This window comes from Ictidomys tridecemlineatus, chromosome 3 (genome assembly GCF_052094955.1).
Source record: "Ictidomys tridecemlineatus isolate mIctTri1 chromosome 3, mIctTri1.hap1, whole genome shotgun sequence".
Taxonomy (NCBI): domain Eukaryota; kingdom Metazoa; phylum Chordata; class Mammalia; order Rodentia; family Sciuridae; genus Ictidomys; species Ictidomys tridecemlineatus.
The window spans coordinates 75,016,981-75,038,037 of NC_135479.1; the positions used below are offsets into that span (position 1 = coordinate 75,016,981).

Below are 21,057 nucleotides of genomic sequence, written 5' to 3' on the forward strand. Positions count from 1 at the left end.
AATCATCTCTTTGGTGTATCCACACTGTATATGCTACCACCTATTAGTCACTTAGTGACCTTCTTGGTTATCCCTTATTTTATGTGACAGTGGCTGTGAAGTGCAAGAGTAGCAATGCTTCAATTCAGAAATGCAAACAAAGGGTGTAAAGTGCTCTCTTAAAGTGGAAATGTGAGTCTTTCCAATTTAAGGAAGGAAAAAAATCCCACATATTTCTGAGATTGCTAAGATACACAGTAAGAATGAATTTTCTATCCATGAAATTGTGAAGAAAGAAAAAGAAATTCATGATAATTTTGCTGTCACACTTCAAACTGAGAAAGTTATGGCTACAATGGATGGTAAGTGGTTATGATGGAAAAAGGTGGAATTGATGGGCTGGGGTTGTAGCTCAATGGTAAAGTACTTGCCTTGCATGTGGAAGGTACTGGGTTCGATCCTGTGCACCACATAAAAATATAATAAAGGTATTTTGTCCATCTACAACTAAAAACATATTTTTTAAAAAAGGTGGAATGGAGCTGGGGTTGAGGCTCAGTGGTAGAGCATGTGTGAAGCACTCGGTTGGATTCTCAGCACCCGGAAGGAAGGAAGGAAGGAAGGAAGGAAGGAAGGAAGGAAGGAAGGAAGGAGGAGGAGGAGGGAGGGAGGGAGGGAGGGAGGGAGGGAGGGTCAGTCTAACAACTAAAAAATAACTTTTTTTTAAAAGGTATTGATTTTTTAACTCTTTTTTATTTTTTTATTTTTTTATTGGTTGTTCACAACATTACAAAGCTCTTGACATATCATATTTCATACATTAGATTGAAATGGGTTATGAACTCCCAATTTTTACCCGAAATGCAGATTGCAGAATCACATCAGTTACACATCCACAATTTTACATAATGCCCTATTAGTAACTATTGTATTCTGCTACCTTTCCTATCCCCTACTATCCCCCCTCCCCTTCCCTCACATCTTCTCTCTCTACCCCATCTACTGTAATTCATTTCTCTCCTTGTTTATTTTCCCATTTCTCTCACAACCTCTTATATGTAATTTTGTATAGCAACGAGAGTCTCCCTTCATTTCCATGCAATTTCCCTTTTCTCTCCCTTTCCCTCCCATCTCATTTCTCTGTTTAATGTTAATCTTTTCTTCCTGCTCTTCCTCCCTGCTCTGTTCATAGTTGCTCTCATTATATCAAAGAAGACATTTGGTATTTGTTTTTTAGGGATTGGCTAGCTTCACTAAGCATAATCTGCTCTAGTGCCATCCATTTCCCTGCAAATTCTATGATTTTGTCACTTTTTATTGCTGCGTAGTACTCCATTGTGTATAGATGCCACATTCTTTTAATCCATTCATCTATTGAAGGGCATCTGGGTTGGTTCCACAGTCTAGCTATTGTGAATTGTGCTGCTATGAACATCCATGTGGCAGTATCCCTGTAGTATGCTCTTTTAAGGTCTTCAGGGAATAGTCCGAGAAGGGCAATAGCTGGGTCAAATGGTGGTTCCATTCCCAGCTTTCCCAGGAATCTCCATACTGCTTTCCAAATTGGCCGCACCAATTTGCAGTCCCACCAGCAATGTACAAGTGTACCCTTTTCTCCACATCCTCGTCAGCACTTGTTGCTGTTTGACTTCATAGTGGCTGCCAATCTTACTGGAGTGAGATGGTATCTTAGGGTGGTTTTGATTTGCATTTCTCTGACTGCTAGAGATGGTGAGCATTTTTTCATGTACTTGTTGATTGATTGTATATCCTCCTCTGAGAAGTGTCTGTTCAGGTCCTTGGCCCATTTGTTGATTGGGTTATTTGTTATCTTATTGTCTAATTTTTTGAGTTCTTTGTATACTCTGGATATTAGGGCTCTATCTGAAGTGTGAGGAGTAAAAATTTGTTCCCATGATGTAGGCTCCCTATTTACCTCTCTTATTGTTTCTCTTGCTGAGAAAAAACTTTTTAGTTTAAGTAAGTCCTATTTGTTGATTCTTGTTATTAACTCTTGTGCTATGGGTGTCCTATTAAGGAATTTGGAGCCCGACCCCACAATATGTAGATTGGAGCCAACTTTTTCTTTTATCAGACGCAGAGTCTCTGATTTGATATCAAGCTCCTTGATCCATTTTGAGTTAACTTTTGTGCATGGCGAGAGAAAGGGATTCAGTTACATTTTGTTGCATATGGATTTCCAGTTTTCCCAGCACCATTTGTTGAAGATGCTATCCTTCCTCCATTGCATGCTTTTAGCCCCTTTATCAAATATAAGATAGTTGTAACTTTGTGGATTAATCTCTGTGTCCTCTATTCTATACCATTGGTCCACCCACCTGTTTTGGTACCAGTACCATGCTGTTTTTGTCACTATTGCTCTGTAATATAGTTTGAAATCTGGTATCGCTATACCGCCTGATTCACACTTCCTGCTTAGAATTGCTTTTGCTGTCCTGGGTCTTTTATTTTTCCATATGAATTTCATGATTGCTTTATCTATTTCTACAAGAAATGCCGTTGGGATTTTGATTGGCATTGCATTAAACCTATAGAGAACTTTTGGTAATATCATCATTTTGATGATGTTAGTTCTGCCTATCCATGAACAGGGTATATTTTTCCATCTTCTAAGATCTTCTTCTACTTCTCTCTTTAGGATTCTGTAGTTTTCATTGTATAAATCTTTCACCTCTTTTGTTAGGTTGATTCCCAAGTATTTTATTTTTTTTGAGGATATTGTGAATGGAGTGTTTTTCCTCATTTCCGTTTCAGAAGTTTTGTCGCTGATATACAGAAATTCCTTTGATTTATGCGTGTTGATTTTATATCCTGCCACTTAGCTGAATTCATTTATTAGTTCTAGTAGTTTCTTTGTAGACCCTTTTGGGTCTTCTAGGTATAGAATCATGTCTCCCGCAAATAGTGATAATTTAAGTTCTTCTTTTCCTATTTTTATGCCTTTAATTTCTTTCGTCTGTCTAATTGCTCTGGCCAGTGTTTCGAGAACTATATTGAATAGAAGTGGTAATAGAGGGCATCCCTGTCTTGTTCCAGATTTTAGAGGGAATGCCTTCAACTTTTCTCCATTCAGAATGATGCTAGCCTGAGGCTTAGCATAGATAGCTTTTACAATGTCAAGGTAAGTTCCCGTTATCCCTAGTTTTTCTAATGTTTTGAACATAAAGCGATGCTGTACTTTGTCGAATGCTTTTTCTGTGTCTATCGAGATGATCATATGGTTCTTATCTTTAAGTCTATTGATGTGGTGAATAACATTTATTGATTTCCGTATATTGAACCATCCTTGCATCCCAGGGATGAATCCTACTTGATCATGGTGCACAATTTTTTTGATGTGTTTTTGTATTCGATTCGCCAGAATTTTATTGAGGATTTTTGCATCTAGGTTCATTAGAGATATTGGTCTGTAGTTTTCTTTCTTTGAGGTGTCTTTGTCTGGTTTCGGAATCAGGGTGATGTTGGCCTCATAGAATGAATTTGGAAGAGCTCCCTCTTTTTCTATTTCCTGAAATAACTTGAAAAGTATTGGTATTAATTCTTCTTTAAAGGTTTTGTAAAACTCCGCTGCATACCCATCCGGTCCTGGGCTTTTCTTGGTTGGTAGTCTTTTGATTGCTTCTTCAATTTCATCCATTGATATTGGTCTGTTCAAATTGTGTGTATCCTCCTGACTCAGTCTGGGCAAATCATATGACTTAAGAAATTTATCGATGTCTTCACTGTCTTCTATTTTATTGGATTATAGGTTTTCAAAATAATTTCTAATTGTCTTCTGTATTTCTGTAGCATCTGTTGTGATATTGCCTTTATCATCCCGTATGTTAGTAATTTGAGTTTTCTCTCTTCTTCTCTTCGTTAGCATGGCTAACGAAGGGAGGGAGAAAGGGAGGGAAGGAGGGAGGGTCAGTCTAACAACTAAAAAATAACGTAAAAAAAAAAAAGATCAGGGGCTGGGGCTGGGGTTCAATGTTAAAGTGCTCACTTAGTACACATGAGGCACTGGATCCAAACCTCAGAACCACATAAAAATGAAATAAAGATATTATGTTCAGGGGCTGGGGATGTGGCTCAAGCGGTAGCGTGCTCGCCTGGCACGCGTGCGGCCCAGATTCCATCCTCAGCACCACATACAAACAGGGATGTTGTGTCCGCCGAAAAACTAAAAAAATAAATATTAAAAAAAAAAGATATTATGTTCACCTACAACTAAAAAATAAATATTAAAAAAAGGTGGAATCCTAATCCTAGTAACTCAGGAAACTGAGGCAGGAGGATTGCAAGTTCTAGGCCAGTCTCTGCAACTTAGATTCTGTCTCAAAAAGGACTGTGAATGTAGCTTAGTGGTAAAGCCCCCTGAGTTTAGTCCCTAAATCCCTAGTACAAAAAAAAAAAAGAAAAAGGAAAAGGCAGGGGCTGGGGATGTGGCTCAAGCGGTAGCACGCTCGCCTGGCATGCGTGCGGCTCGGGTTCGATCCTCAGCACCACATACAAAGATGTCATGTCCGCCGAAAACTAAAAAATAAATATTAAAAATTCTCTCTCTCTTCTTTAAAAAAAAAGGAAAAGGCATTAAATTATAGGATTGTGTATTATCTGTGGTTTCAGGCATCCACTGGGGGTCTTGGAACATATCCTGCTAGGATAAGGTGGAAACTAGTATATTCTAAACCCTAAGACATGGGCTATATAAATTTCATCTCAGTTGAAACAGAGATGAAAAATGATAGTGGTTTTATTTAGGTATTGAATAATGACATTAAATAATGACCTTGATGTAGTAATGTGTGTAATATTGTTTAAATTCTAAGTCTAAATTCTAGAAGGAGGAATTTCTGTAGGGAACAAAAAAAAACTATGTCTTGTATTTACATAAATATACCTCTTCTATTTAATTTTATTTGCTTATTTATTTATTTTTGAGTTGGAGTCTTATTTATAGTGCCCAGGCTGGCCTGAAATGATTCTCCTGCCTTAGCCCCCTGAATAGCTGGCTGTACAGATACTCATCACAATGCCTGGCTTGCACCTCTTTTATTTATTTATTTATTTTGAGTTACTGGCCACTGAACCCAAAGGTGTTCTACCACTGAGCTTTTATTTTTAATTTTAGAGCTTGTTTGGAGTTTCTATCAGGTGAGCATAGCTGTTCAAATACCATTGACCAAAGAATTGTCCTCTTCTGACAGGGAAGATTATCCTCTTTGACCTAATGTGCAGTTTCTGTAGGGATGCACATGGTGCAGTGAAGAGGAAGCAGACAGCTTCCTAGCCAGCCAGATCAGCCAATCAATCCTAGTGATCAATGGGGTGACAGAAATCTCTGCTATATTGCCCTCACATCCTTATTTTTAATTTTGAGACCGGGACTCCCTAAGTTGTCTAGGCAGGACTCAAACTTGCAATCTTCTGACCTCGGTCTCCTGAGTAGCTGGCATTATAAGCATGCACCACCACACCCAGTTTATTATTGAGTTTAAGAGATTTTTGCAGGTCTAGGGATGTAGCTCAGTTGTAGAGTGCTTGCCTAATTTGTGTAAGACCTTGGGTTTGATTCCTGGTACCAATAAGGAAATTCATTGTATATTTTGTATACCAATCCTTCATTAGATATTACTTTTTCTGGGCAGTGGCAGTGCACGCTGTAATTCCAGCAACTTAGAAGGCTGAGGCAGGAGGATCTCAAGTTCAAGGCCAGCCTCCATAATTTAGTGAGACCCTGTCCAAAAGTAAAATAAAATAAAAAGGTGTAGGAATTGCTGCAGGGCCTAACCTTGGACTCTCATGGAAGAATGTTTATCTTGCTCATAGGACATTATATTTTGGGACAACATGCTGTCAGAACACTGGCAAGAGCAATTTCCTTGCTCCTTTGACAAGGAGTTATTCCACTGTTGGTGTGGGGTTGGGCTATGTGGCAGTTTTTGGACTCTTGGACTTCCGTTAAGATGATATGTATATATCCCCTCTGGCCTATCATGACTGTTATATGTAAAGTACATACCCACTATAAAAGCTATTCTTGCTGTGCAATAAAGCAGATTCTGTTCTCTGAAACCGTCTCTAGAGGGGTTTCTCTGTGCCCTCAAGCTCCACACAGTTGATGTTGGAGGGATAAATCCCCTCAGAAAGGGATATCTGTAGTTTAGTAGTAGAGTGCCCCTAGGTCCAATTCCAGTACTGTAAAAACAAAAGTTTGGAAAGATTTTCTTCTAGTCTGTAGCTTGTCTTCTCATTTCAAATTTCCTACCTTTCTCTCCCAGCACCCCCTTCCTTGCTTCTTAGCTTTTCTTGTGCTGAGGTGAAACCTGGAACTCCATGCCTTATACACACAGTGCAGACACTCTACACTGAACTACACCCAGCCCTCACTTTCTTGAATATCTTTCACAGAGAAATTTTTAGTTTTCTATTTTTTTTTTTTGTTGTTGTTGTTCTGGGGATTGAATCCAGGGGCACTTTACCATTGAGCTACATTCCAGGTACTTTTTTATTTTTTATTTTGAGACAGCATCTCACTAAGTTGTTGATGATCTCACCAAGTTGCTGAGGCTGGCCTCGAATTATCCTCTTGCCTCAGTCTCCCCAGACACTGAGATCACTGTGCCCAGCTAGAAGTTTTAAATTTAAAAAAAAAATTCTTTTTTAAATATGTATTTTTAGTTTTTGGCAGACACAACATCTTTGTTTGTATGTGGTGCTGAGGATTGAACCCGGGCCGCACGCATGCCAGGCAAGCGCGCTAATGCTTGAGCCACATCCCCAGCCCAAGTTTTAAATTTTAATGGAAGTCCAGTTGTTGTTTCTTTCATGGATAGCATGTTTGGCATTGTATCTAAAATGTTACCACCAGTCCCAATCCCAGAGTCATTTAGCTTTTCCTTTATGTTATCTTCTAGGAATTTTATAGTTTTGCATTTTATTTAAGTCTAAAATCTGTTTTGAGCTAATTTTTGCAAAAGGTATAAGAGCTATGTCTAAATTTATTTTCTTTTGCATGATGTTCTAGCATCATTTGTTGAAAGACTATTTTTTGATTGTATTATCTTTGCTTTTCTTTCAAAGATCAGCTGACTATATTTAGCGGTGGGTCTACTTCTAGGCTCTCTATTCCATTGATCTTTTTGTCTATTTTTTTTTGTCTTGATTACTCATAAATTTATAGTAAATCTTAAAACTAGATATTGTTAGTTCTCTGGCTTTTACACCTCTTTTATTTATTTATTTATTTTGGTATTTTGGCTCTCTATAAACTTTAGAATCAGCTTGTCACTATTCATAATATAAGTTTCTATATCATCAGCGTTTTATAGTTTTTCTCATATATTTGGCATATGTTTTGTCAGAGTTGTAAGTGATGTTTTAGTACTAATATAAATGTTATTGTTTTTTTAATTTCAAATTATATTTGTTAATTATTGGTATATAGGAAAGTGATTGATTTTGTATGTTAACTTTGTATCCTAATAAGTGATTATCCTTTGTATCCTCAGTATAATCACTTATCAGTTCTAGAAATATTTTTGTTAATTCTTTTAGATTTTCAAAATAGGCAATCATGAGCTGGGGTTATGGCTCACTTACAGAATGCTCACCTAGCATGCATGAGGCACTGAGTTTGATCCTTAGCACCACATAGTAATAAAATAAAAATATATATCCACTTAAAACTAAAAAATAAATATTAAAAAATAGGCAATCAATGTGTTTGTTAAAGGAGACATCTGATTAATTTGCAAAGTAAAATGCTAAAACAACAACTACTAAATATAAAAACAAGTACTTTGACTTCTTAAATTCCATAAAGTAATATATTTAAACATTATGTGTGTTTTCGTAAATGGATAAATGAAAAAGGTTTAAAAAATAGGCAATCATATATTATGTGAACAAAGACAGTTGTATTTATTCCTTCCCATTCTGGTGCTTTCTATTTCTTTTCTTTTTGGTCTTATTTTATTATCTAGGACTTCTAGTACAACGTTTGAAAAGGAGTGATAAGAAGGGAAAGCCTTGCCTTGTTCCTGATGTTGGCAGGAAATTTTAGTTTCTCACCATTAAATATGATGTTAGCTTAGGTTTGTTGAAGCTATTCATCAAGTTTAGGATTTTCACCTTTATTCCTGGTTTGTTGAGAGGCTCACTTTGGTACTAGGTATTCTATCCAGAACCTTGCATATGCTAAGCCAGTACTCTACCTCTGAGTTTCATCTCCAGACTGTTTTATTTTTAGACAGAGTATCACTGAATTAGTTACCCAGGCAGACTTCAAATTTTTGATCCTTCTGCCTCAGTCTCCTCAGTTGCTAGGATTACACTCAGCTGCTGAGAGGTTTTTTGTTTTTGTTTTTTTTTTAATCAGTGTTGGATTTTGTTAAATGCTTTCTTTTTCTGCATCTGTTGATCTGATCATGTAATTTTTCCTCTTTAGTTTGTTAATGTGGTGGATCATTTTTAAAAAAAATTTTAGTTGTAAATAGACACAATACCTTTATTTTATTTATTTATGTGGTGCTGAGGATCGAACCCAGTGCCCCACACATGTGAGGTAAATTCTCTACCACTGAGCCACAACCTTAGCCCACATCAATTCGTTTTTGAATGTTGAAACAGCCTTGAATTTCTGGAATGAATCCCACTGGGTTATGCTTTATAATTCTCTTTAAATTGTTGGATTCTGTTTGATTATATTTTGTTGAGGACTTTGCATGTATGCTCATGAGTCATGGTGGTCTAGTTTTCTTGTAATGTCTTTGTCTAGAATGGGGTAATACTGGTCTCATAGAATAAGTTAGAAAGGATCCCCAGAACTTCTATCTTCTGGAAAAGATTGGAGAAAATTGGTATAATTATTTTCTTAGATGTTTCAAAGAATTCACCAGTGAACCCATCTTAATAATGTAACTGGGTTTTTTGTTTGTTTGTGTTTGGTACCAGGGATTAAACCCAGGGGCACTTAACCACTGAGCCATATCCCCAACCTGCTTTTTATCTTGAGACAGGGTCTCAGTAAGTTGCTCAGGGCCTCTCTAAATTGCTGAGGTTGACTTTGAATTTTTAATCCTCCTGCCTCAGCCTCTGAGCTGCTGGGATTACACAGCACTGCTTCTTGCTTAGCTGGGTTTTTAAATTTTTTTTTTCAGTTCTCATCTCACTCTGAGGTATTTTACTAATTTATTTGCTTGCTAGGAGCAATGGTGCATACCAGTAATCTCAGCGATTAGGGAAGCTGAGGCAGGAGATTCACAAGTTTGAGGAGAAGTTTAGCAAGACACTGTCTCAAAGTTAAAAAAAAAAATGTTTAAAGGATCTTGGGATGTGGCTTTCAGGTAGAGTGCCCCTGGGCTCAATCACCATTACCATAAAAAACAAACAACAAAAAACACATACTTATTTGCTTTGTGGGAAAGCAGTATTGCATTGATTTACAAAGAAGAAATTATCTAAACTCTGTTCAGGAGGGTTGAGACCAAAAAATTAACTGTAATACTCAGTTTCAACTCTGCAGGAACATTTTTTGCTGCTGGAGTGAATGTGAGAGTTTATGATCTGTTATATGGAGTCTTATGAACTGAGAGCAGGTGAATGTGGTCAGCCCAAGGAAACCATGGATTCATTTGAGAAAGGTAAAGCCAGAGTCTGAGACAGTAATTAAGAAACAGCTAATAAGTATCAGTTTCCATACCAGGTACTAGATATTACTTTTGTTGTTGTCGTTTTGTTGCTGCTGCTGTGGATTGAACCTAGGGCTTCATGCATGTTAAACTTGCATTTTACCACTGCCACTGAGCTACCTCATATTCATCTTCTTGAATCTTTATCCGCATTCTTTTTTTTTTTTTTTTTTTTAGTACCAAGAATTGAACCCAGGGACACTAAACCACTCATTGAGCTACATTCCCATCCTTTTTCATTTTTATTTTGACACAGGGTCTCACTAAGTTGCTTAAGACCTTACTAGAATGCTGAGGCTGGCCTTGAACTTGGGATCCTCCTGCCTCAGCATCCCAGAGCTGCTGGGATTGCTGGCATTTGCCATGGCACCAGTTTCTACCCTCCATTCCCCATTCTTTTAAGATAGTTATTGTCTTATGCTCATTTAACTAATGAGGAAACTGAGGTTCAAAGAAGTTAACTTATTTTTCCAAGTTCACTCAGTTTGTAGGTAGAAGAGTTAGGATTTGAATCTTGGTCTGGTGCCTCAAAAGACATAACCTTTCCATTTATTACCTTGCTATTAATACAGGGAAACATTAGAGATGCTTAGTTCTAAAAAGTACCCTCAAACAGCCAATGTTAAGAAACAGACTGGTGTACTTGAAATATCATGACTTATTGTACTGAACTCACCTAGCTTGGAAATATCTTACCCCTAATTATTGGAGAAGACTTGAGCTGGTTAATTAGCTTATATGAACTTTGCTCACAAAAAAATGGTGATAACACCTGCCTCAAAAAATCATTGGGAGGATTAAATAAATGTACACTAGCATTGTACCTAGCACACAATACAAAACTAAATGGCAGTGCTTATAGCCCCTTGATCTTATGGTCTGTACTTAACATTCATGTAAAACAAGTATTTATAAACATGAAAAAATACATCTGTTTTTCTAGAAAATTAGAAAAATTTTACATACATTAAAATATTTATTTAGAACTTCTGTTTTATTTTATCTAGGTTAGGTCTGTGTTGAAAAAGTGTTTAATGTTTGATGGTTTATTCTACCATATGTGTAGGGATAAAAAATCATATTTCTGATATCACAGTGGTAAAATGTTATCTGATAAATATGAATGCTTTGTGAGTTTGGAAAGATAAATTTCTTTTTTTTTTAAAGAGAGAGTGAGAGAGAAGGGAGAGAGAGAGAGAGAATTTTTAATATTTATTTTTCAGTTCTCGGCGGACACAACATCTTTGTTGGTATGTGGTGCTGAGGATCGAACCCCGGCCGCACGCATGCCAGGCGAGCGTGCTACTGCTTGAGCCACATCCCCAGCCCGGAAAGATAAATTTCTAAATTAGGGGCTGGGGTTGTGGCTCAGTGGTAGAGTGCTTACCTAGCATATGTGAGGTGCTGGATTCAATTCTCAGTACCACATAAAAATAAATAAATACATAAAATGAAGGTATTGTGTCCAACTAAAAATGTATTAAAATTTCTAAATTTGACTTATAAAATTCAGGCTAGGCCTGGGGTTGTGGCTCAGTGGTAGAGTGCTTGCCTAGCATGTGTGAGGCACTGGATTGGATCCTCATCACTACATATAAATAAAGAAAGAAAGGAAGGAAGGAAGGAAGGAAGGAAGGAAGGAAGGAAGGAAGGAAGGAAGAAAGAAAGAAAGACATTGTGTCCAACTACAACTAAAAAATATTTAACAAAAAATTCAGGCTGTATGGTTATTATAATGACCTATGGTATGCAGTACTCACTGAGCAGAAAAGCAAAGTAGGTAGAGAAGGCACTGCTTTTAAGAGGTGTGGGAAGGCACTTTTATTCAATGCGCTCCCTCTTCATCTGACTCCTTAATTCCCCAAATTCTACCTCTCTCTTGACATTCCAATATCTTATGGTCTCAGGAAAACTAGTCTTCTTGGGAGAGGTAATGGGTTAAGTCATTCATTGCATCAAGCAATGAAAGATAAGGTATATTGGTTCTTTCCTAAAAGCAGATTATTCATAGGACAACAAGAGAAAAGGGCAAAGAGCAAAGCAAGGCAAATTTCCAGTTTCATAGGTGATTTTGAGCATTCCCTGGTGTCAAGTGGGAATTTGTATATTTTTTTTTCTCTTTTTTAAAATTTCTTTCTACATTTTTTAAATACTGGGAATTAAACCCAGGAGCACTCTACCACTGAGCTGTATACCAAGACCTTTTATTTTACTTTTTAAATTTTGAGACAGAGTCTCACTAAGTTGCTGAGGCTGCTGTTGAACCTGCAATCTTCCTGCTTCAGACTAAGTCTCTGGAATTACAGGCATGCATCATTGCACCCAGTTGTGTGCAATTTAATGATAGAAGATAACCTATTTTTGGCACATAGGTAACACAAAATTTCATTAACTGGATGGGAATGTAACTGCTGAAATGTCCTCATTTACATGTAGTAAGATTACTAGTAAAATTGCTTTTCTTTGGAAAATATTATATCATGTTAAATTTCTTAATTAATATTCTTCTGTTCTTTTAATAGAGACAATCATAAGAAATGAATTTTAATGTCTGGAACATCAAAGAGATGCTCAGTATTCCTTCAGGCCCAGGGTAAGTTTTCTGGGTTGTGGTTATAGCTGAGTAGTACAGCGCTTGCCTAGCATGTGTGAGGCACTGGGTTCCATCCTCAGCACCAAATAAAAATAAATAATAAAACAAAATAAATGTGTTCATCTACAATTAAAAAAAGAGAGAGTCTTATTGATTCTAGAAAGAAGGTCCCCTTCCTATTGGGTTGTAGTGGTAGAAATGCTCTGTACTATCTCTTCTAATCCTCTGTCACCATTGCTCCTTCTTGTGTCTTTTTCCCATTTATTGATTACAAAAGTGATGTTAATTCATATATTAACTGAGCAATGACTTTTTACCCTGCATTGGGCCTACGGATTGGACCTATGAGAATCAGACATAGTCCAACATTTGGAAACTGACCTTCATTGGGGCAACTCTATTGAAGTAGTAAGGAATAAAATCAAGTCAGTGTTCATTTATATGTTTGATTGTGTGTGCAATTTTTAGGTACCATGGAAATAATAGTCACTCCAGCTGCTGGGTGTGATGGTGCCTGCCTGTAATCCCAATGACTCAGGAGGCTAAGGCAGGAGGCTGAGGCAGAAAGATTGAAAGTTCAAAGCCTCAGCAACTTAGCAAGGCCCTAAACAACTTAGTGAGCCCCTGTCTCAAAATAAAAAATAATGGGGCTGGGTTGTGGCTTAGCGGTAGAGCATTTGCCTAACAAGTATAAGGCACTGAGTTTGATCTTCAGCACCACATAAAAATAAATAAATAAAGGTATTGTGTCCAATTACAACTAGTAAATAAATTAATTAATTAAATAAAATGGTCTAGGTCTGTGGCTCAGTGGTTAAGGGCCCCTGGGTTCAATCCCAGGTCCTAAAAAAAGAATATTTAGTCCTAATTGAAAGCAATTGTAACCATTTTAACTAAAGCCCTTATCTTGCTGGCCCTAATTATAAAATTAGCCAATCAACTCCTCTAATCAGGGCAAAGGGCAATGCAGTGTTAGGGATATAAAATTGCCCACCCAGGGGTACTTGCTAGCCAGGTTCCCTAGCATGCCTTATGGCAGAAGTAAAGTTTGCTTTGCCCACATTCTTTCAAACACATGTTTGATTTCTTGCAGAGCCTGAGTATTTCTAACACTGGTTATAATAAAAATGTGTGGCATTCAAAATGTCCTTGTGTGGTGTGTGTTATGGTGCTAGGGATCAAACCCAGGACCTTGAGCATGCTAGACAAGTGTTCTTCTACTGAGTTCTATCTCCAGATCCACACTCTCTTCTTCCCTCTCTCCTTCCCTCCTCCTTCTTTCTTTTTCTTTCTTTTGTTCCTTCTTTCTTTCTTTCTTTTTTCTTTTTCTTTTTCTTTTTTGAGACAAGGTCTAGCTAAGTTGCTTAGGGCCTTGCTAAATTGTGGAGGCTGGACTCCCAACTTGCAATCTTCCTGCCCCAGCCTCCTGATTAACTGGGATTAGAGGCCAGGTCCACCATGACCAACTCCAGCTCCTTTCTTGTGCTTCTTTGTATATATTACTGGCCATGTAAAGAGGGCTTAAAAGTCAGAGTAAGTTGGCCCTGTGCCCAGGATATTCTGAAGTAAACACTTGTAAACTATGATTTCATTGTTTAGGTTATATGTCCACTTAATATATTTATCTTGCTTAATTTTAGGACCACTAAGTCATCTAACTGGAATAATAATCAGACTGATTATACTGCTCTCAGTGATTCTCAGTTCCTCTTTGGATCTCAGTTTTGTCCAGAAAATTCAGAGACCCTGTCAGCACCCTTGGATTTCAGTGCCCACTTGAGACATTCAAAACAGTCACAACAGAATTCTCTGGATGTGAGTCTGATTTACAGAATTTCTCTTCATGTATTTCATACCAATATATAGTAGAATCATACATTTTTAAAGCTACTATAGATTTGACTTGGTCTTCTGAAGTGAACAAAAAATAATAATACTTGTAATTTCTTCTCTTACCCAAATGATATAAAATACTGTTAGTCCCTTACTGCTTCTAGGAAAAGGCTTATACTGCATACATTTCCTAAGTCTAGTCACACTAATTTTTTGTGAAAATTTGTAAGAAAAAATTTACATACAATAGGAATAAAGTAACATAAATTTTATATATTTTTTTTTAATTTTATTTATTTATTTTTAAGTTTTCAGCAGACACAACATCTTTGTATGTGGTGCTAAGGATCGAACCCGGGCCGCACACACGCCAGGCGAGCGCGCTACCGCTTGAGCCACATCCCCAGCCCTAAATTTTATATTAAATAGACTTTTTCCTAAGAAACTTCACATACTTTGTGGATTTCAATTAATTATACTACATTTATTTTTTTGGGGGGGGTAATGGGGGTTGAACCCCAGGGCACTTAACCACTGAGCCAAATCCCCAGCCCTTTTTAATATATTATTTAGAGACAGGGTCTCATGGAGTTGTTTAGGGCCTCACTAAGTTGCTGAGGCTGGCTTTGAACTTGTGATCCTTCTGCCTCAGCCTCCCAAGCCACTGGGATTATAGGTGTGTAATCTACATTATATTATTGATGAAGGAAGAAAATGAGGATTTTTGAGGGCCAAGTTAATGAATAAGGGCCAGGAGAGGGAACAGTCTCTTGAATCCTTGAATACAGGAAATGGTTCACCATATGATATCATGACCATTGTCCAATCCATGTCAAACTTATCAATAGGTATTTTAATTCACTAGCAGATAAAATCAGCAAATCTAGTTAAACTTATTCATTTAAAAACTTTAATACATCATCTCAGAGATAGCATAAATAATTTTCTGTTGTTGCCTGTAAATTTATGCAATTAATTTTAAAGCAATCTTAACTGATATTTTAAATATCTTTGCTGGTAAGGTAGAAACCCTATTAATAGAAAGAGTTGTTTTATTGTAAATATAATTTCCTGTTAGACACAGAAATTCAAAAAAGCTACATGCTATATTGTTTTTAGCAATAAGGTTGGAACTTAAATATGATTCTGAATTATACAGAAAATAGTGAATATTATGCATTTTTATGTTTGAAATGATATATTGATTTTTTTGTTCATTTAACAGAGTGAACCTAGTATTTTCACAAAGTACCAGACAAAACCCCAGCTCTTTGCAGGAGATACAAAAGATATAGGCCTATTTTCTCTTCCTTTGCCAGTTGGAAAGTCAAAAGGTCTTTTGACACAGTTTGAGGAGAAAAACAAAAGGACAAAAGATCAATGTGACAGGTATGCAACATTTTCAAGTGAATAAGGCAGCTTGTGTTTTTCTGAGGGAAACAAAAAGGAGTGTCAGTAATCAAAGAATTAAATTTCAATATGATAGCATGTATTAATGTTCTCCAGAGAAACAGAATCAATAAGATTTATATGTATATAGAGAGAAGAAGAGACAGAGACAAAGAAAAAAAGTTACAGAGATTGACTTATTATATGAATTGGCTCATGAGATTGTCTAGACCAAGAAGTGCCATAATCTGCTATCTGCAAGTTAGAGAACCAGGAAAGCCACAGGTATAACTCAGTCTGAGTCAGGAGGCCTGAGAAGGAAGGTGAGTGGTGGCTTCTGGTACAAGTCCTGGAGTTTGAAAGCCTGACAACCAGGGGGCTCTAATGTCTAACAAGATGGATATCCCAGCTCAAGAAGAAGGAGTGAATTTGCCCTTCTTTTATCTTTCTGTTCTATTTGGGCCTTCAACACATTAAATGATGTCCATGTACATTGATAAGGGTTATCTTCTGTACTCATCCTACAAATTCACATGTAATCCTTAGACAAAAACTTTCATATACACACCTATAAATAATGTTTCATAAGCTATCTGGACATCTCTCAGCCTATTGAACTTGACATACAAAATAACTCTTATTCTAGGCATGATGGCCCACGCATGTAACCCCAGAAACCTGGGAGGCTGAGGCAGAAGGATCGTGAGTTCAAAATCAGCCTCAGCAATTCAGTAAGGCCCTTATCAACTCAGAGAGACCCTATCAAAATAAAAACTCAAAAATGGGGTGGGTACTGGGGATGTGACTCAGTGGTTAAGTCCACCATGCGGCCTGCGCAATGGTTTCATTAATGAGGTTCTAGGCATAAAGTTAGTTAGATGAGATCGAAATAAAACACACAGACTCAGTTACCTTATTTATATTGCCAGGTCCGAGACAGCTCCCCTCTCTGGTTCCCTCATCTAACCGCCCATCAGGGCAGCAAGGATTACTCTGGGCTAGCAGGAGAGAGAGAGTTTGAACACGCCTGGGAGTAGCCTTTTATTGGGGAACAAGAGATTCAGAGGAGAATTCCATCCAATGAAGGTTGAGGGGGGACTGCACTCCAAGGTCAGGGTCAGTGATTGGGCCCCCCGGGTCAGTGGTCAGGCACACCTCCACACAGATGGGCTCTCTCATCAGGAAAGGGCCAGGAAAGCTCCGACACAGCCAGAGCGCCTCAGGCCACCCAATCACGTGTCAGAAATGGCTTCCCACAGTTAAGTGCCCCTGAGTTCAATCTCCAGTACCAAAATCAATCAGTCAATCAATCAAACAAACAAAATAACCTCTGCCTTGTTCTTTTTTTAAAAATTTATTTATGTTATAGTAGAATGCATTTTGACATATACTACACAAATGGAGCACAACTTCTCATTCCTCAGTCTGTACTTAGTTCAGAGTTACTCCACTAGTGTAATTATACATGTAAATAGGATAATAATGTTCATTTTTTTCTACTGTCCTCCCCATCATCATAACCCACCCCTCCCCTTACTCCCCTCTACACAAACCAAAGTTCCTTCATTCTTTCCTATCCCCCCACCCCCCGACCCCACTATGGATCAGCATCCACTTATCAGAGAAACCATTCAGCTTTTGTTTTTTGGGGTTTGGCTTATTTCACTTAGCATGATATTCTCTAGTTCCATCCATTTACTTGCAAATGCCATAATTTTATTCTTCCTTAAGGCTGAATAATATTTCATTGAGTATATGCACCGGATTTTCTTTATCCATTCATCTGTTGAAGGGCATCTAGGTTGGTTCCATAGTTTAGCTATTGTGAATTGAGCTGCTATAAACATTGATGTGGCAGAGTCACTGTAGTATGCTGATTTTAAGTCCTTTGGGTATAAACCCAAGGAGCGGGATAGCTGGGTCAAATGGTGAATTCAGTTCAAATTTCCTGAGGTATCTATCTCCATACTGCTTTCTATAGTAGTTGTACCAATTTGTAGTTCCACCAACAATGTATGAGTGTACCTTTTCCCTCCACATCCTAGCCAACACTTATTATTGCTTGTATTCTTGATAAGTGAATTGAAATCTTAGTTTTGATTTGCATTTCTCTAATTGTTAGAGATGATGAACATTTTTTCATATGTTTGTTGATTGATTATATGTCTTCTGTAAATTGTCTGTTCATTTCCTTAGCCCATTTATTCATTGGGTTATTTGGGTTTTTTGCTATTATGTTTTTGAGGTATTTTAAAAATATTTTTTTAGTTGTAGATGGACACAATATCTTTATTTATTTTTTTAATGTGGTGTCAGGGATTAAACGCTGTACCTCATGCATGCTAGGCAAGCACTCTACCACTGAGTCACAGCTCTGGCCCAGTTTTTTTTTTAAGATTTCTTTTTATTCTTTTTTTTAACCTTTTTTTTTTTTAACACAATGCCTTTATTTTTATGTGGTGCTGAGGATCGAACGAGGGTCCCGCCCATGCTAGGCGATCGATCTACCAAAGAGCCACAATCCCAGCCCCTGGCCCAATTTTTAAGTCCTTTATATATCCTGGATATTAGTGCTCTGTCTGAGGTGGGTGTGGCAAAGATTTTTTTCCCATTCTGTAGGCACTCTCATCATATTATTGATTTTTTTTTTTTTGCTGAGAAGACGTTTTTGAGTTTGAATCCACCCCATTTATTGATTCTTTTTTTTTTAATATTTATTTTTTAGTTATCGGCGGACACAACATCTTTGTTTGTATGTGGTGCTGAGGATCGAACCCCGGCCGCACGCATGCCAGGCGATCGCGCTACAGCTTGAGCCACATCCCCAGCCCCCATTTATTGATTCTTTTTTTTTTTTTTTAAAGAGAGAGTGAGAGAGGGGAGAGAGAGAGAGAGAGAGAATTTTTTTTTTAATATTTATTTTTTAGTTCTCGGCGGACACAACATCCCTGCTGGTACGTGGTGCTGAGGATCCAAACCAGGCCGCACGCATGCCAGGCGAGCGCACTACCACTTGAGCCACATCCCCAGCCCCATTTATTGATTCTTGATTTTACTTCTTGTGCTTTAGGAGTCTTGTGCAGGAAGTCAGATCCTAAGCCAACATGATGAAGATTTGGGCCTACTTTGTCTTCTGTTAGGCCCAGGGTCTCTGTTCTAGTGTCTAAGTCATTAATCCACTTTGAATTGATTTTTGTGCAGGGTAAGAGATGGAAGTTCAATTTCATTCTACTACATATGGATTTCCAGTTTTCCCAGCACCATTTGTTGAAGAGGCTATCTTTTCTCCAATGTATGTTTTTAGTACCTTTGTCTAGTATGAAATAACCATATTTATGTGGGTTTGTTTCTGTGTCTTATCTTTTTTACCATTGGTCTACATGTCTATTTTGGTAAATACTATGCTATTTTTGTTACAATTGCTCTGTAATATAGTTTAAGGTCTGATATTGTTATGTCTCCTGCTTCACTCTTCTTGCTAAGGACTGCCTTAGCTATTCTGGGTCTTTTTATTTTTCCAAATGAGTTTCATGATTGCTTTTTGTGGTTCTATGAAGAATGTCATTGAGATTTTTTTAAATTATTTTTTAAGAGAGAGAGAGAATTTTTTAATATTTATTTTTTAGTTTTTGGTGGACACAACATCTTTATTTTATTTTTATGTGGTGCTGAGGATCGAACCCAGCACCCCGCACATGCCAGACAAGCACGCTACCGCTTAAGCCACATCCCCAGCACTGTCATTGGGATTTTTAAAGGAATTGCATTTAATCTGTATAACGGTTTTGGTAGTATGGCCATTTTGATTATATTAATTCTGCCTATCCAAGAGCATGGGAGATCTTTACATCTTCTGAGGTTTCTTCAATTTCTTTCTTTAGTGTTCTATAGTTTTCATTGTAGAAGTTTTTTTTTTACCTCTTTTGTTAGATTGATTCCCAAGTTTTTTTTTGTTTGTTTGTTTTTTTGAGGCTATCATGAATGGGGTGGTTTTTCTAATTTCTCTTGCAGAGGATTCATCACTTATGTATAGAAATGCATTTGATTTTGTGGATATTGATTTTATATCCTGCTACTTTGCTGAATTCATTTATTAGTTCTAGAAGTTTTCTTGTGGAATTATTTGGATCTTCTAAATATAGAATCATATCATCAGCAAATAGTGATAGTTGGAGTTCTTTTCCTGTTTGTATCCCTTTAATTTATTTCATCTGTCTAATTACTCTAGCTAAAGTTTCAAGAACTGTTGAATAGAAGTGGTGAAAGAGGATATCCCTCTCTTGTACCAGTTTTTAGAGGGAATGTTTTCAATTTTTCTTCACTTAGAATGATGTTGGCCTTGGGCTTAGCATAGATAGCTTTTACAATGTTGAGGTATGTTGTTTCTACTATCCCTAGTTTTTCTAGTGTTTTGAACATGAAGAGGTGCTGTATTTTGTTAAATGCTTTCTAGTATCTATTGAGATAATCATGATTCTTGTCTTTAATTTACTGATGTGATGAATTATGTTTATTGATTTCTGTATGTTGAATCAATCTGGCATCCCTGGGATGAACCCTACTTAATTGTGGTGTACTATCATTTTAATATGTTTTTGTATGTTATTTTCCAGAATTTTACTGGGAATTTTTGCACTATGTTCATCAGGGATATTGGTCTGAAGTTTGCTTTCCTTGATGTGTCTTTTTTAAAATTTATTTCTTTAGTTGGACACAATATCTTTATTTTATTTATTTATTTTTATGTGGTGCTGAGGATCTAACCCAGAGCCTCATGCTAGGCGAGTGCTGTACCACTGAGCCCCAGCCCCAGCCCCTTGATGTGTCTTTTGGAATCAGAGTGATACTAGCCTTACAGAATGAGTTTGGTAGGGTTCCCTCCTTTTCTATTTCATGGAATAACCTGAAGAGTATTGGTATTAATTCTTCTTTTAAGGTCTTATAGAACTCAGCTGAGAATCCATCTGGTCCCTGGCTTTTCTTAGTTGGTAAGCTTTTGATGGAGTCTTCTATTTCTTTGCTTGAAATTGATCTGTTTAAATTTTGTATGTCCTTTTGATTAAGTTTGAGCATATCATATGTTTCTAGAAATTTGTCAGTGTCTTTAGGATTTTCTATTTTAACAGAGTATAATTTTTCAAAATAGTTTCTAATTATCTTCTGTGTTTCAATAGTGTTTGTTGTGATATTTCCTTTTTCATCATGAATTTTAGTAATTTGAGTTTTCTCTCTTCTTCTTTTCATTAGGGTGGCTAAGAGTTTATCAATTTTATTTATTTTTTCAAAAAACAAGCTACAGCCCAAGCCCTCTGCTATTTTTAATTTCTAATTTCTAGGTACTATTTCTTGTTCTCTGCTTTTATAATATAACAACTTTCACTTCTTAAATTCTTAATTTACTTTTTTTCATTTTAAAGCTTTCAAGCAATATCCCAATCTTTCTCACATGGAGAATATGGTTCTAGATTTTTGGGGGGTTTTTGGTGGGAATAGAACTCAGGGTCCTGCACATGGTAGTCAAGTACTGTACCACTTAATTACACTCCCAGTCATGAAAATTCTTCTGTT

The 21,057-nt window shown here is 37.0% G+C and overlaps 1 protein-coding gene across 9 annotated transcripts in view; it reads left to right on the forward strand.

Moving 5' to 3' along the window:
* The window catches only part of Iho1 (interactor of HORMAD1 1), a 66,869-nt gene that overhangs the window by 30,457 nt on the left and 15,355 nt on the right, over positions 1-21,057 (forward strand). For 4 of the 9 annotated variants that reach the window (XM_078043169.1, XM_005326909.4, XM_078043170.1 and 1 more), the window contains exons 2-4: positions 12,197-12,267; positions 13,908-14,082; positions 15,326-15,489. In XM_078043169.1, the coding sequence (XP_077899295.1) occupies positions 12,212-12,267; positions 13,908-14,082; positions 15,326-15,489 (395 nt within the window). In that variant the 5' untranslated portion in view covers positions 12,197-12,211. Of the gene's footprint in view, positions 1-8,322; positions 9,627-12,196; positions 12,268-13,907; positions 14,083-15,325; positions 15,490-18,690; positions 18,782-21,057 lie in introns of those variants that run through there. The other 5 variants (XM_078043171.1, XM_078043172.1, XM_078043173.1 and 2 more) reach the window with 3 other exon arrangements.